Raw genomic sequence first — 17,500 nt, forward strand, 5'->3', positions numbered from 1 at the left:
CTCTGACCAATCAGCGACGACTTGCGGATTCGTCAGCCAATAGCCGCAGTCCATTCAATCAATAAAGATGAAGCCCCGCCCACATTCAGAAAAAAATAGGCCTAATGGGTCCTCTGGCAGTTTTTTTTTTACCAGAAATATATGAATGTGTATATTTCCATTTTTACTTCGTTCACTTGATATTATTTTATATTAGTTGACTGACAAGAAGGAAAGAAAGAGAGAAAGAATACATACTTTAACAGGTTGACTGGAAGAAAGACAAAGTGAAAGAGAGAGAGAGAGAGAGAGAGAGAGAGAGAGAGAGAGAGAGAGAGAGAGAGAGAGAGAGAGAGAGAGAGAGAGAGAGAGAGAGAGTTACAGAGTGGAGAATTAGAGAGAGAGAGAGTTAAAGAAATAGAGAGAGAGAGAGAAGAGAGAGAGAGAGAGAGAGAGAGAGAGAGAGAGAGAGAGAGAGAGAGAGAGAGAGAGAGAGAGAGAGAGAGAGAGAGAGAGTATTCTAATATTGTATAAAATATCCTTTTCTTCCACCAATTTAATAAGTCACAACCTGTCCATCACGACCAGCTCGCGAACATCTCTATAAAAATCACATTTTACACAATCGAAGTGTTTATTCTAAGACAAAAACATCCAAATTTGGGCTTTAACCTTGGTCAAAAAACACACGTCATTCTACTACACAAGCCTCTGTATAAACATGTTATCGACCATAACATTTAATAACATAACACATCTTAAGTACCAATCACATTTCTTATTAATTTTCTAAGATAGTTATATACAAATGAAGTTAAAATGCAAATTCACCGTAAAAATAATTTGCATAAGTGTTGTGTTACCAGAATACCGTATGTTTTTTATTTTTCTTTTAGTTCTTCAATGATTAGAAACTAAATCTATAATATCAAAAACTCCACAATCAAACGGTAATCTGACCCAAATAACTTTTAATTAAACAAGCCAAGGGTGACTACCATGTCGTGTACATTTTTTCTCTCGTAAGTTACAATGTACACTCATTACTACAGTCACGCTACCCAAACCCACTTCAAGCATTGTGAGTCTAAATCGAAAAACAGAGACAAAACCGATCGATAAATCTTCCTAAAAGAAAGAAAGAAAGAAAGAGAGAGACAAAGAGAGAGAGAAAAAAAAACGAACGAACAACAAATCCTTAAAAAAAAAAAGTTATTAAAAATAAAAAAAATTAAGTGCTCACTCATACACTGGACAATATAACGCAGCTGTCTCCATCTCAGTTGGTCCTCACAACTTAAATCTATGAGGATCAGGAGTCATGAACTCATCAGGTAAAAGACCCTAAAAACACAAAGCCTCATAAATGCTGTCTTATTTACACTGCAATAACGAAAAAGACATTCTCTGAAACACAGACGTTATACTATATGAGTATACTGTTGAAGATGTGAAAGAAAATTCATAGGCGATCAAGGCATTGTGGAAGACTAAGTACACTATCAATGTATGTGTGTGTGTGTGTGTGTGTGTGTGTGTGTGTGTGTGTGTGTGTGTGTGTGTGTGTGTGTGTGTGTGTGTGTGTGTGTGTGTGTGTGTGTGTGTGTGTGTGTGTGTGTGTGTGTGTGTGTGTGTGTGTGTGTGTGTGTGTGTACGTTTGTGTGTGCAACGTAGATTATCAATATATTAATTATTATAACTGGTATCATTAATAGATAGGAAACACGTTAATAAATGAAATCACAGGTTTACGTTCAACTGTCTTGTAAACAAAGTCTATGTCAAGTAATAACTCATTAATACAAATAAATACTTCTATGCCACTAAAAAGTGTGATTATCAGCGAACATCCAACACAATTGTTTAATTATCATAAATATGTGTTTTTTAATCAAGTTAAAGATATTAAGTGTGTAACTATAGTTATTATGCTCTTAGAAAATATAAAACACATTCTCATCAAAACCTTATTTTAGGGATCACCTTAATTTTGTTTTGCCTCCTTCATGTCAGAAATCTACCTTCCAAATGCTTAAATTATAAAGAAAACTAGACGCAGACTAGTATCAATACAGGACAAGGCACTGCTGGCACTGCTGGCACTCCTCCCTGCCTCCATCACATTCTCAGGCGCCGCTTGACGTCCTTCAGCTTCCTCGGCGACCTCCTGAGGGCCACCTGCCGCGCCCCTTCTCCCGGAGCGGCCGTCGCGTCCTTGTCCTTCTTCGGCCTGCCTCTCCTTGGGGCTTTGGCGGTCGCGGAGGCCGAGGGGGTCGCCGCTCCCTTGGCCTCCGTTCCCTTGGCCGGAGACACGGAGGGCGTCGACCCGTTGGGCGCCGGACGAAGGCCACGTCTCGTGCTCTGGCGGAGGCTCGGGGTCGAGGAAGAAGGCGCGGAGGGAGTCCCCGTCGTCGAGAGGGGTCTGGACTCGCCGTTCTCCTCGCCTGAGGTTCCCGGGCTTCTCTTCTCGCCTCTCTCCTTCTTCGTCTCCTCCTCCTTCTCCTCCTCCTCTTCTCCCGCGCCTTCTTCTTTCTCCGTTCCTTCTCCCGACGGCCCCGCTCTCACCGACCCCTCGGAGGCTTCCCCAGAGGAGGCTTCTAGCATCGGCTTTTTGTGCAAAACCTCCGAAGTTGGTCTCGAGGGCGGCCGCTTCCGAGGTCTCGCCGGGACCGAAGGGCGCTCTGGCGGAGGGGCTGACGGAGGGTTTCCAGAAGCTTCCATCTGCTCGTCTGCGTATACCTGGAAGGAGAAGGTTGGATCTAAGTAGACGGTGAGGAAGGGTGACACACACGGATAGATAGATAGGAAGAGGGAGAGGGAGAGTGGGAGGAAGAGGGAGAGAGGGAGGGAGAGGGAGAGGAAGAGGAAGAGGGGGAGGGAGAAAGAGGGGGAAGGAGGGAGAAAGAGAGGGGAAGGAGGGAGAAGAGAGGGGGAAAGAGGAAGAAAGAGAGGGGGAAGGAGGAAGAAAGAGAGGGGAAGGAGGGAGAAAGAGAAGGAGGGAGAGAGAGAGAGAGAGAAAGAGAGAGAGAGAGAGAGAGAGAGAGAGAGAGAGAGAGAGAGAGAGAGAGAGAGAGAGAGAGAGAGAGAGAGAGAGAGGTGGAGAGAGAGAGAGAGAGAGAGAGAGAGGGAGGGAGCGAGAGAGACAGAGTGAGAGAGAGGGGGGGAGAGAGAAAGAGAGAAAGGGAGAGAGAAAGAGAGACAGAGAGAGAGAGAGGGGGGGGGAGGGAGAGATGGAGAGAGAGATAGAGATAGAGATAGAGAGAGAGAGAGAGAAAGGAGATTGACAGACGATACACAGAGATAGAAATGGGCAGAGAAAAGCAGAGACAGAGATGGAGATAGACAGATAGATAGACGGCAGTAGATAGATAGATAGAGAGAGAGAGAAAAAGAGAGGAAGAAGGATTAGAGAAGACCTCTTCCCAAAACCCACAAATCACGCCCATACGCCCATTCGCCGCTTCCTCAAAATAAACACCAGTAAGGCCTGCCCGAGGACCTTTCACGACCCCCCTCCCCCCCACCAATACCGCCTCCTCCACCTTATCTTCCTCCCATCCACCCCAACCCTCGTCCTCCATCCACTCCCCTACCCTTCCCTCCCGTCCCCCATCCACTCCCCTACCCTTCCCTACCGTCCCCTATCCCCTCCCCTACCCTTCCCCTCCCCCTCGTCCCTATCCAACCCCTACCCTTCCCCCCGTCCCCTATCCCCTCCCATACCCTTCCCCGTCCCCCATCCACACCCTCCCCTCCCCCCAATCACCACCACCCATCAACCCCATCAACCCCCAATCCCCCAATCCCCACAGCCTCCCTATTCACGCCCGTCAATCGCACCGCCCGCCCGCAGAACGCCCGCCCGCAAAAGGCTAATGTGGTTGTCCGTCAGGCTATTAATCCCGTCGACCAATCACAGCCCAGATACGACTGCCAATCACGCTAATAGCCGGCGAATCGAACGGCGTCTTGAGAGAGTAAGGAACTAATCCGTCTCAGCTCTAATCCCTCGGCGACTTTGGGCCAAGAAGGTGATTGTTATATATAGGCCTATGTGTTGCACTTATATATAGGCCTATACATACATACATACATACGCACATACGTACATACAGACAAGCATAGATAGAAAGACACACACACACACACACACACACACACACACACACACACACACACACACACACACACACACACACACACACACACACACACACACACACACACACACACACACACACACCGCCTCCTCCCACGTACAGCCAGGCCTACCTAAAAGATTTTTGGGCCGATCTCCCTGACAGCTGTTTAGTGCCGCCCTCCCGCCCCCCCTCCCCCCGCCCCCCCCTCCCCTTCGCTCGTGGGCATGTTGACAAGGGATGGGTGACGCCCAACTGGGTACCGAATGGGCGTGACCAGTGGGTATCTGGGCATCTACCGGCACGCCTCTTTTGTTCTATTTTATCATTATTATTTATTGTTGTCTTTCCTTTTGGTTCTGTTTCTACTACTTTTGTTTTCGGTTTGTCTGGCAGTTTGTCCTTGTTTCTCACTTATCTTCTCTCTCTCTCTCTCTTCCTTTTTCTCACGCTCATTATTATTATTTTTTCCCAGTTCCTTTCTCTCTCTCTCTCTCTCTCTCTCTCTCTCTCTCTCTCTCTCTCTTTCTCTCTCTCTCTCTCTCTCTCTCTCTCTCTCTCTCTCTCTCTCTCTCTCTCTCTCTCTCTCTCTCTCTCTCTCTCTCTCTCTCTCTCTCTCTCTCTCTCTCCTCCCTCCCTCCCTCCCTCCCTCTCTCCCTTTCTTTCTCTCTCTTTCTATTATTTTTTCATCCCTTTACTTTTCTTTCTTTCTGTTTTTCTTTCTGTTTCCCCTCTATTTGTCTGCCTATCTGTTTCTCATCTATTCATTTATTTAATCTATCCGCTAATCTTAATTTCCTCTTGGTCATTACAACGTATTTTCGCTCTTAAGGCATATTTGGGTATCTATTTCTTCAGATATTCAGCCTTATTAGCACTTTCCTCTTGTCTTTTATCCCTTTTCCCTTTTCCTTATGGCTAATCATTTCCCTTTCCTTCTCGCTATTTATTTCCTCCTTCAATTCTTCCTTCTACTTCTTTATTTATTTCCTTGTTTCATCGTCTGTCTTATTTCTTGTTCTTTATTCCGCTTTTGTTTCGTATGAATTTTATTTTTTCCTTTTTCGTGTTAAATCTATTATCTCCTCTACTTCCCTTCCTTCTTTCAGTTCTTTCTTTCTTTCTCTCTTTCCGTCGTTCGTATTAAATCCATTATCCATTCCTTTCTTCCTTCCATTCTTTATACTAAATCTATTATCCTTTTGTCACTTCTTTCCTTCCTTCGTAAAAAAAAATCAGTTATTTATCCCTCTCTTCTTCCCATCATTCGTACGATGTCAATTATCCCTTTGTCGCTTCTTTCTTTTCTTCGCATTCAATCAGTTATCCATTTCTCTCTTCTTCCCATCTTCTTACGATGTCAATTATCCCTTTGTCGCTTCTTTCTTTTCTTCGTATTCAATCAGTTATCCAATTCTCTCTTCTTCCCATCTTCGTACAATATCAATTATCCCTTTGTCGGTTCTCTCCTTTCTTCGTATTAAATCAGTTATCCATTTCTCTCTTCTTCCCTTCCTTCTTACGATATCAATGAACCTTTTATCACTTCTTTCCTTTCTTCATATTCAATCAGTTATCCATTTCTCTCTTCTTCCCATCTTCTTACGATGTCAATTATCCCTTTATATTTTCTTTCCTTTCTTCGTATTCAATCAGTTATCCATTTCTCTCTTCTTTCCATCCTTCGTACGATATCAATTAACCTTTTATCACTTCTTTCCTTTCTTCATATTCAATCAGTTATCCATTTCTCTCTTCTTCCCATCTTCTTATGATGTCAATTATCCCTTTATATTTTCTTTCCTTTCTTCGTATCAAATCAGTTATTTACTCCTCTCTTCTTTCCTTCTTTCGTACGATATCAATTATCCCTTTGTCGCTTCTCTCCTTTCTTCGTATTTAATCAGTCATCCATTTCTCTCTTCTTCCCATCCTTCTTACTAAATCTATCATCCTTTTGTACTTCCTTTACTTCGTATTAAGTTCTCTCCTCTCTCTCTCTCTCTCCCTTCCGTTACAAGACATTAAGATCTTCATATCTCTAGACACGTGACCTTTGACCTTTGACCTCTGAGGTGGGTCGTTCCTTGCTCCTATTTGGTCGAGATTGCCCAGGCTAGGATGCCTCCCCCCCTCCCCCCCTCCACCCCCCTTTCTCTTCTCTTCCTTCTTCCCTCTCTCTCTTCCTTTCCTTCTTCTTATACCTAACTTTGCTAAGTCTCCTTCGCCTGTTTGGAGTGTGTATGACAGTTAGGATGGTCGAGGATACCCATGACATGCCTCAGCCCATGACAAGTCCCCCGCCCACCTTCGACTTATAATAATGATAATAATAATAGTAATGATAATAATAATAATGATAATGATGATGATAATAATAATAATAATAATAATAATAATAATAATAATAATAATAATAATAATAATAATAATAATAATAATAATAATAATAATAATAATAACAATAACAATAATAAATATAATGATAATGATGATAATAATAATAATGAAAAAAATAATAACAATAATAAATATAATGACAATAATGATAATAATAATAATAATAATAATAATAATAATAATAATAATAACAATAATAAATATAATAATAATAACAATAATAAATATAATAATAATAACAATAATAATAGTTAGTTCCAGCCCATGGTAAGTCCCCCTCCGGTTGTTTGGATTTAGTATGACAAGTCGATCTCTTCCTGAGACTGAACCCATGACATGCCACCCCTCTCCCCCTCAAACCCTCCCTCAGCCCATGACAACCCTCCCCCCCTCAGACTTAGTTCCGGCCCATGACAAGCCTCCCACACCCCTTCCTCAGTTAGTTCTAGCCCATGACAAACCACCCCACACCCCCTCCTCAGACTTAGTTCCAGCCCATGTCAAGCCCCCACACCCCCTCCTCAGACCTAGTTCCAGCCCATGACAAGCCTCCCACACCCCCTCCTCAGACTTAGTTCAAGCCCATGACAAACCACCCCACACCCCACACACCCTCCTCAGACCTAGTTCCAGCCCATGACATGCCATCCCCTCCTTCTGAAAAGTGGTCTTAAGGCATGACAAGTCCCCCTCCCTCCTTGGCCCTTCCCCCAGACCATGACAAAGCCTCCCCCTCCCCCCTCCTACTCTTAGTCCATATTCCCATGTCCCTTCCTCCTCTTCCTCCCCCGCCCCTGGCTGTAGCTCGAAGCGTGTCTATATCGGGGACTTTTTGAGAGAGAGAGAGAGAGAGAGGAAGAGAGAGAGAGAGAGAGAGAGAGAGAGAGAGAGAGAGAGAGAGAGAGAGAGAGAGAGAGAGAGAGAGAGAGAGAGAGAGAGAGAGAGAGAGAAGAGAGACCTTCCTTGGTGCCAGGGCTAGAGATTCCTGCCCCCCTCTCCCCACCCCTCCCCTCCCCCAACCTTCGAATTCCTTCCTCCCCCCTTCCGTCCACTCCTCTCTCACATCCTCTTCCCCTCTCCTTCACCCCTCTCCGCCCCCCCTCCCCCCGCAACCTCTTCCCCTAACCCCCACTCTCCCCTCTCTCTCTCCTTCCCTCCCTTACCCCCTCCTCCCCTCCCGTACACCACCCCCTAGCTGCGTACCCCCCACGTGCCCAATCCCCAACACGCCCCCCCTCTCTCCTCCCCTCCCTTACCCCTCCTCCCCCCAGGTGCGTAACCCCCTCGTGACCAATCCCCCCCCCCCCACCTGGTCGTCTCGGAGAACTGGCACCGTGCCATCCCGTTACCCCTGCCTACCTTCCCTATCCTTACCCGCCCCTCCCCTTCCTTCCTTTTGTCTTTCTCCTCGTTCTTCCTCTTCCCTTTTCTCCTATTTGCTCTATTCCCCTCTCCCCTCTCCCTTCTTCGCTACCTTCATTCTCTTCTTCCCCATTCTTTCTTTTCCTTTTTCTCCTTCTCTCTTCCACCTTGCTTTTCGCTCTTTTACTATCTTTTCCTCTTTTTTTCATCTTTCATTCTTCCTTCTTCTCCCATTCGCTCCTCAACCGCCTCCCCTTCTCCCCTTTTATTTCCCTTGTCCATCCCTTTTCACTTTTCTTTCTCCCCTTCTCTCCTTTTTCTCCATTTTCGTTCTCCTCTTCTTCCTTCTTCTCCCTTCCTTCCTCCTTTTCGCTTTTCATTCTCCCCTTCTCTCCCTTTTCTCCATTTTCGTTCTCCTCTTCTTCCTTCTTCTCCCTTCCTTCCTCCTCTTCCTCTTTCCATTCTTCCTTTTCCTTCCTTTTCATCCTCTCATTCTCCTTTCCTTCCTCTCCTTCTTTATCCTTTTCATTCTCTCCATCTCTCCTTCTCCCCTCTTCATTTTCCCCTTCTTCCACTTCTCATCTTCTTTCTCGTCATCCACCTCATGTATCATTTTTTTATCACTTCCTCCCTTCTTCCTCCTCCCTCCTCCCTCCTCCCTCCTCCCCCACGCACTTCCTCACTTGGACATTCTTCGGCATCTCACGTCCTGCCTTGCCATTACCTCTCCCCTCCACTCCCCTCTCCCCCCTCTCCCCTTCCTTCCCTACTTCCCCCGCCTCCCATCCCCTCCCCTTCCCTCCTTCTCTCCTGCCCTTTAATCCCCCACCTCATCCATCCTCTCCTCTCTTACCCTTCCCTCCCATCCCCTCTTCTCTCCTCTCTCTTTCCCTCTCCCCTTCCCTCCCCTATTCTCTGCTCTTCTCTCCTCCCCTCCTCCCCCACCTCACCCCCCTCTCCCATCGCCATTCCTCTCAGAAACAATATGAGGGAGAGGGGGGGGGAGGGGAGAGCGGGAAGTTCGAGAAAGGGGAGAGGAGAGGAGAGGAGAGGAGAGGAGAGGAGAGGAGAGGAGGAGGAGGAAGAAGGGAGGGGAGAGGGAGAGGAGGAGAGGAGAGGAGAGGGAGGAGGAGAAGCGTTGAGAAGCCTTCGAGAGAGGGGAGAGGAGAGAGAGTTCGAAGGGAGGAGAGGAGGAGGAAGGAGAGGGGAAGAGGAGAAGGAAGGGGAGAGGAGAGGGAGAGGAGGAGAGGGGGATGGAAGAGATGGAAGAGAGAGGAACAGGAGGACAGGGAAGGGAACAGAGATGAGAGAAGAGGAAGGGAAGAAGGGGACAGCAAAGGGAGAGGAGAAGAAAGGAGAGGAGAGGGGATAGAAAGAAGAGAAGAGAAGAGAATAAAAATCAAGAGAGAGAAGATAGAAGCAAAGAGGAGGAGAACAGAAAAGGGAAAGATGAAACAGGGAAAGGGAGAGAAGAGAAGAGAAAAGAAAAGACAGAAGTAAAGAAGAGAAGAGAGGAAAGGAGACGGAAGAGACAATAGAGGAGAGGGGAGGAGAACAGAAAAAGGGAAAGGTGAAGAAAGGTCAGGAAGAGAAAGAGAGAGAAAGAGAGGGAAAGAGATAGAGAGAAGAAGAGAGAAAGAGAGAAAGAGAGAAAGAGAGAGAGAGAAAGAGAGAACAAGAAGAGAGAAAGAAAGAGAGAGAAGAGACAAAGAAGAAGAAAGAGAGAGGAAGAAGAGAAGGGAAGAGAGAAGAGAGAGAGAGAAAGAGAGAAGGAGAGAAAGAGAGAAAAAGAGAAGGGAAGAGAAAGAGAGAAAAAGAGAACAGAAGAGAGAAAGAAAGAGAGAAGAGAAAAAGAAGAGAAAGAGGGAGGGAAAGAGAAGAGAAAAGAGAAAAAGAGAAGAGACAAAGAAGAGAAAGATAGAGGAAAAGAGAAGGGAAGAGAGAAAGAAAGAAAGAGAGAAAAAGAGAAGAGAAGAGAAGAAAGAAAGAAAGAAAGAGAGAAGAAACACCAAAGGAGAGGAGATGAAGGTAAGGCAAGGGAACGAAGGGGTATAAGTACCTGACGTCACCTGGGTGTGGGTATGGGAAAAGGTAGGGGGCGTGGGTAGGGGTACCTGGGGCCATTACCCACCTCCCCCCTCCCCCCCTTAAAAGGCAGCGCCCCATCTGTTCGACTCTTTCTTGTGACGTTGCTTCTCAAGGAATTTTTCTTTCGTTTATTATTTTTTTCTCTCTATTCACTTTTCTTATTTTTAATATCTCTCTCTGTTTTTTTGTTTTATTCTATTTTCTCCTTTTCTTTCGTTTATCGTATATTTTTTATCTATTCACTTTCCTTATCTTTATCTCTCTTTTATTATTCCATTTCCTCTATTGTTTTAGTTTTCTTTAGTTTGTTATATTTTCTTCTCTGTTCATTTTCCTTCTCTTTATCTCTCCTTTTTTATTCTATTTCCTCTATTTCTTTTCCTTTTCTTTCGTTTATCATATATATTTTTTTCTGTTAATTTTCCTTCTCTTTATCTCCCATTTATTCTATTTCCTCTATTTTTTACCTTTTCTTTCGTTTATTATATATTTTTCTCTATTCATCTTCCTTCTCTTTATACTTTTTTATTATTCTATTTCCTCTATTTTTTTCTTTTCCTTCGATTTCCATATTTTTTCTCTAGTCATTTTCCTTTCTTTATCTCATTTTTTTTCTTCTATTTTTTTTCTTTTCTTTCGTTTATTACATTTTTTTCTCTATTCATTTTTCCTTTTTATCTCTTTTTTTTATTAATATATTTCTATTTTTTCCCTTTTCTTTCGTTTATCGTATATTTTTTTCTCTATTCACTTTCCTTCTCTTTATCTCTCTATTCTATTTCCTCTGTTTTTTCTATTTTCTTTTATTGATCATATATTTCTTATCTATTAATTTTCCTTCTCTTTCTCTCTTTTTTATTATATCTCCTCCATTTTTTATTTTCTTTCGTTTATCATATATTTTTTCTCTATTCACTTTCCTTTCTCTATCTCTCTTTTCATTCTATTTGCTCCATTTTTTCTTGTTTCCCAGTCTTTGTTTTTCAGTTATCTCTCCTTTTCTCTATTTCTCTCTCTTTATCTTTTACGCTTTTCTCTTTCTTTATCCCCTTATGTTTTCCTTTACTTTTCTCTCTCGCGCTACTTTTATCTATTTCACTCTTTCCTTTCTTATATTTTTCCTTCTTCCTTTTCTTTCTCTTTTTCTTTCCTTTGCTATTTATCTTTCTTCTTCTTGCTTTTCCCGCTTTCCTTTATTATATTAAAAAAATAGAAGCAAAGTAGAACGTAAAAAAAACAAACAAAAACGCAGACGAAGAAAAGGAGACAAAAATAAACAGGAAAAACATCAACTAAAATTTGAAAAAAAAAAAAAAACGCGAAAGATGATAAGAGGAAAATGGAGAGAAAACAAAGGAGATGAAAAAATGCAAAAGAGCACAACAAATAACAACAACAAGACATTTCAGAACGGAGCGAAGACATGACGAAGGAGAAGAAGGGGAAGAAGAAAAACAAAAAAGTAGAAGAAAAAAAGAAAGAGTGAAAACAAGACTAACCAAAGAAGAAGAAATGAAAAGTGATAACAAAGGAAGAAAAAAAAAGAAGAAAAGAAAAAAAGAGGAGAAAGGAATAATAATAATAATAATAATAATAATAATAATAATAATAATAATAATAATAAAATGATAATAAGAATAAGAATATGAGGAAGAAGACTATGAAAAGAAAATGAAGGGGAAAAGAAAAGAAAAGTAAAGAAGAAGAGGTAGAAGTAGAATAAGAAAGAAAGAAAAAGGATAATAACAATAATTAATAATAATAATAACAATAATAATAATATTGATAAGAATAAAAGTTATAATAATAATAATAATAATAATAATAATAATAATAATAATAATAATAATAATAATAATAATAATAATAATAATAATAACAATAATAAAAATTATAGTAATAATGATAATAATAAAAGTAATAATAATAATAATAATAATAATAATATTATTATTAATAATAATAACAACAATAATAATAATAATGATAATAATAATAATAATAATAATGAGAAGGAGATGGAAAAAAATAAGGAGGAAGAGGAAAACAATAATATGAAGAAGAAGAAAAAGAAGAAGAAAAAATAGCAAGAAGATGGAGTAAAAATGGCACTCTCTATCTCTCTCCTTCCCTCCCTCCCTCCCTCTCCCTCTCTCTCCCTCCCTCCCTCCCTCCCACCCAGCCCACCCCCCTCCCCTCCCTCCCCCCATCCCTCCCTCCCCCCACTGCATCCCTCCCCCTCCCTCTCCCTCCCTCCCTCCCCCACTGCCCCCTCCCCTCCCCCCCATCCATCCCCCCCCCAATCTCATCCAAATCCAATCCAATTTTTTACCCACCTGAGAGAGGTAGCAGCGGGGGGCGTTGGGGAGGCGTTGGGGGGGGAGCTCCTCCCACGACTCCCTGAACCTCTCCAGGTCCTCCTCGACGGCCTGCTCCAGCTCGGCCTTGAGGTCCACGTCCAGCTGAGGGGGTCGAGGGGGAGGTGGGTGGACGTTAGTGGAGAAGGTGGGAGATGTGGAGGTGGTGGTGGTGGGGATGAGGATGAGGATGAGGATGAGGATGATGGTGGTGGTGGTGGTGGTGGTGGGGATAAGGATGAGGATGATGGTGGTGGTGGTGGTGGTGATGGTGGTGATGATGATGGTGGTGATGATGATGATGATGATGATGATGATGATGATGATGATGATGATGATGATGGTAATGGCGGTGGTGGTGATGGTGATGGTGATGATAATGATGATGATGATGGTGATGATAATATAGACTCATAATGATGATGACATTGATAATAATAATGCGATGATGATAATAAAGATAATGATATTAAACAATCAAACAAAAGCTACTTCTACAACAAGCATTACCTCAACACCTACCAATAAAATCAATAATAAAAATACATAATAGACAATGAAAAAAAAAATGAATAATAGACAATGAAAAAAAAATAGACAATGAAAAAAAAAGTAATAGACAACGAAAAAAAGAAATAAAGGAAATAAAAAAAAAAGAAAATAAAACAGCAGGTAAATTCCCACCTGCACGTGATCCACCTCCCACAGCTGTCTCTTCACCGGCTTCTTCCGCCTGAGCTGCTGGTTCTGTCGAGAGAGAAAAGGGGTCACCAGACGCGTTAGGTCAGGGTCACTCGCTATGGGTCAGGGTCAGGGTCACTCGATATGGCTTAGGGTCAGGGTCACTCTACAAGGGTAAAATTTCATTTTCATGACGATCGTATATAAGTATTTTCGACGTGTCCGAATCATATGACGCAGTGTTGACTTCGGTGGAATGAATGTCTTGTTTACCTCTAAGAGAGAGAGAGGGGGGGGAGAGGAAGAAGATAGGAGCGAGAGAGAGAGAGAGAGAGAGAGAGAGAGAGAGAGAGAGAGAGAGAGAGAGAGAGAGAGAGAAAGAAAGAAAGAAAGAAAGAGAGAGAGAGAGAGAGAGAGAGAGAGAGAGAGAGAGAGAGAGAGAGAGAAAGAAAGAAAGAAAGAAAGAAAGAAAGAAAGAAAGAAAGAAAGAAAGAAAGAAAGAAAGAAAGATAGATAGAGAGAGAGTATTGCCTGAATCTGACAAATACATTTTAAAATTTCCACAGCCTTGTAAAACAAAGATTAGTCTTTATAAACCATCATATCAGCAGATTGATTATTTACTTTCTCTATTTTATTTGAAACTTCTACCATATTTTGCTTCTAGTTAAAAATTATACCTGCATATAAAGTATTTTAATGTTTTTTTTTATTTACATTTCTCATGTGATATTAAGAAAAACAAATCCTTTTTTCAAGACTGTGTAGGTCAGTACAAACTTCGGTGCTGTCGTGTTTTATATAGCAAAAATGATACATTAAATTATCAGCTGGTTTGTTAAAATTGTGCCATGCCCGACCCAATGAATTTTCATAAATACAGATGCAGAAATAAAGGCATATCTGTCTATATATCTGATAGATATACATTTAACCATCTATTTACCGGGTTGATATGCATTTCTTTATTAATTTATGCATGGCAAGTATACGAATATTCTTTGGGTCGAGCCTCGCACAATTCTAACAAACCGACCGAGTATATAAAATTGTTTAAGATTTCGGGATGCCACAAAAAATCACCTATACACACACGCATTGAAAAAGTCACCTTCTCAAAAAAAAAAAAAAAAAAAAAAGAGAGAACCAACACTAAACCACTCTACAAAATGACGTCATAACAAAACCCATTGAACCCCTTGAACCTCGAAGAACTCCTTATTTTAGTGTTTGGCAAATAGGTGTGTGTGTGTGTGTGTGTGTGTGTGTGTGTGTGTGTGTGTGTGTGTGTGTGTGTGTGTGTGTGTGTGTGTGTGTGTGTGTGTGTGTGTGTGTGTGTGTGTGTGTGTGTGCGTTTATTTGTGTATATCTATTTGCTCGTTAGTTTGTTTGTGTGTCTATCCATATGTGTGTATGCTTGTGTATTTCTGGATATGTGTATAAGGATGAGGACCTGCGTGAGTATTAGGGTGAATAATATGAGTACGATTGTGAATACGAGTATTAGAACAATTGTGAGTATAAATGTCACTACATGTGTGAGTGTGAGGATGATTGTGTGTATGAGTATGTGAATATGTTTACGTGTAAGTATGTGTATGAGCATGTAAATATGTTAATGTGTATGAGTGTGTATGAGTATGTAAATATGTTTATGTGTAAGTATGTGTGTATGAGCATGTAAATATGTTAATGTGTATGAGTGTGTATGAGTATGTAAATATGCTTATGTGTAAGTATGTGTGTATGAGCATGTAAATATGTTAATGTGTATGAGTGTGTATGAGTATGTAAATATGTTTATGTGTAAGTATGTGTGTATGAGCATGAAAATATGTTAATGTGTATGAATGTGTATGAGTATGTGAATATGTTTACGTGTAAGTATGTGTGTATGAGCATGTAAATATGTTAATGTGTATGAGTGTGTATGAGTATGTAAATATGTTTATGTGTAAGTATGAGTGTGTATGAGTACGTGAATATGATATGTGTAAGTATGAGTGTATGAGAATGTGAATATGCTTATGAGTGTAAATATGAGTATGTGAGTGTTTATGAGTGTAAGTATGAGTATGTGAATATGCTTGTGAGTGTGTATAAGTATGTGAATATAATATGTGTAATTATCAGTGTATGAATATGTGAATATGATATGTGTAAGTATCAGTGTATGAGTATGTGAATATGATATGTGTAAGTATCAGTGTATGAGTATGTGAATATGATATGTGTAAGTATCAGTGTATGAGTATGTGAATATGTTTATGTGTAAGTATGAGTGTATGAGTATATGAATATGATATGTGTAAGTATCAGTGTATGAGTATGTGAATATGATATGTGTAAGTATCAGTGTATGAGTATGTGAATATGTTTATGTGTAAGTATGAGTGTATGAGTATATGAATATGCTTATGAGTGTGTATAAGTATGTGAATATAATATGTGTAATTATCAGTGTATGAATATGTGAATATGATATGTGTAAGTATCAGTGTATGAGTATGTGAATATCATATGTGTAAGTATCAGTGTATGAGTATGTGAATATGATATGTGTAAGTATCAGTGTATGAGTATGTGAATATGATATGTGTAAGTATCAGTGTATGAGTATATGAATATGCTTATGAGTGTAAGTATGAACGTGTAGGGCGTGAGTATGAGTGTATGAGTATGTAAATATGCTTATGAGTGTAAGTATGAACGTGTAGGGCGTGAGTATGAGTGTATGAGTATGTAAATATGCTTATGAGTGTAAGTATGAACGTGTAGGGCGTGAGTATGAGTGTATGAGTGTAATACTTACCAAAGCAGCCACGACCCTTCGGCTTTCTAACAGTTGGTTCTCTCCGATGGGCGGCTGAAGCAAGGTCGCTCGTCCCTCATTTTCCTCATCTTTATCTTTTGGTTGCTCTATTTCCCTTTCGTGATATCCATTTTCCTCTTTTGTACTATCGCCCTTCTTCTCTGAGTCTGCTGTGTCCGTAGCTTTATCCTTGTTTTTCTCATTCTCCTCATTCGCTTTCTTCGTTTTCTTCTCTTCTCTTGCTTCACTCTCTTCCTTTACTTCGTTTCTGGTCTTTATTACGTTATCCTCCTTCTGTGGTTCTCTCTCCACATTTCCATTCTTGTCTTTATCTTTATTATCCTCTAACTTATCCTCCATTTTATCCCTTTCGCCTTCTTTATCGCCGTCTCTCTCTTCTTCCATTATCTCCAGTTCCTTCTTCTCTTTCATCTCTTTGTTTTCGTGTCTCTCTTGCTCTTCTTTTCTGTGTCCATTCACGTATACGGTGGAGGAGGGAGAAGAGAGAGAAGGATCTGAGGGAATGGAAGGGAGAGAAATAGACGAAGAAATGGAAGAGGGAACTGAGGAAGAAGTAGACGAAGAACAGGATGAAGGAAAAGAAGAGGGAGAAATAGACGAAGAACAGGAAGAAGGAACGGAAGGAGAAACAGACGAAGAACAGGGAGAAGGAGCGGAAGAAGGAGAAAAAGATGAAGAACAGGAAGACTTAATAGAAGGAGAAACGGACGAAGAAAAGGAAGAAGGTATAGAAGGAGAGAAAGACGAAGAACAGGAGGAAGGAACAGAAGGAGAAACGGACGAAGGAGAAGGAGAAGGCACAGAGGGACGAGGAGGCGTCGGAGTCGGCGCCGTGAAGGAGGAAGGACTCGCGCTGTCCGTGGGCGCGAGAGGCGGGCGGGAGGGCGGGGGCGTGGCGGGGAATCCTCCGTCAGTAGCGGGGACACTCGTCGAGCCGCCGAGAAGACCCGAATCGGCGCGCGCAACTGCTTCAGGAAGGCCAGTCGAACCGCGGAGACTCGCTGGATCCGTGAGTCTCACTGGATCGCCCCCGCCGCTCGCCGAATCGCCCAAACCCGCTGGATCAGTAGGACGAGCGGAGACAGAAGAGCTGGTGGGGACAGAAGAGCGGTTCCGGGTTGTCAGAGCAGCGAGGTCCGCTAGCCTGGCGGTGCTACTCGCGTCGGAAGAACTAGCAAGATCACTGGGACTCGTTGCGTCCGTGGAATTGAGGCAAGTGACGCTGCCATCCAGGGTTTCGTCGGCCGAATCGCTGTTGCCGTCTGTCATGGTCTCCTGTTGGGGAAAAAGGGAGATTAGCAGAGCCACACGAAATGAAGAAAGTGCAACAAAACGAAATTATGAGAACTGAATAATACTTTTTGAGGTCATACTGCCGGTGTAATTACTAAAACAATTATGTTGCTACGACAAGCAAGTAGCAGCCGACTTTATTTTCTGATTTGCGGTAGAAAAAGGAAGAGCATTTTTAGAGGAATTTCATAGGAATAGATGATTATAATATTGTTTTATGCGTATGAATGAAAATGCCAATTTACGTTAACTTAATTTTAAGTCTCATAAAGATAGTTAAATAAAAAGGGAAAATCATTACTACTAATACCAAAATCAATGCTAGAAACAACAATAATAAACGTGAAAATGACACAAAAAGAAGAAAC

General features: G+C 41.8%; 1 protein-coding gene across 5 annotated transcripts in view; it reads right to left on the reverse strand.

Annotated features, from left to right (window-relative positions):
• LOC113825495 (RNA-binding protein 25) overlaps nucleotides 1-17,500 on the reverse strand; it is a 70,875-nt gene that overhangs the window by 879 nt on the left and 52,496 nt on the right. For all 5 annotated transcript variants that reach the window (XM_070130407.1, XM_070130411.1, XM_070130409.1 and 2 more), the window contains 4 exons: nucleotides 15,819-17,114; nucleotides 13,010-13,072; nucleotides 12,305-12,430; nucleotides 1-2,718 (listed from right to left, as the gene is read on the reverse strand). The exon at nucleotides 1-2,718 is cut by the window's left edge and continues 879 nt beyond it. In XM_070130407.1, the coding sequence (XP_069986508.1) occupies nucleotides 2,098-2,718; nucleotides 12,305-12,430; nucleotides 13,010-13,072; nucleotides 15,819-17,114 (2,106 nt within the window). In that variant the 3' untranslated portion in view covers nucleotides 1-2,097. The remainder of the gene's footprint in view (nucleotides 2,719-12,304; nucleotides 12,431-13,009; nucleotides 13,073-15,818; nucleotides 17,115-17,500) is intronic.

This window comes from Penaeus vannamei, chromosome 15 (genome assembly GCF_042767895.1).
Source record: "Penaeus vannamei isolate JL-2024 chromosome 15, ASM4276789v1, whole genome shotgun sequence".
Classification (NCBI taxonomy): domain Eukaryota; kingdom Metazoa; phylum Arthropoda; class Malacostraca; order Decapoda; family Penaeidae; genus Penaeus; species Penaeus vannamei.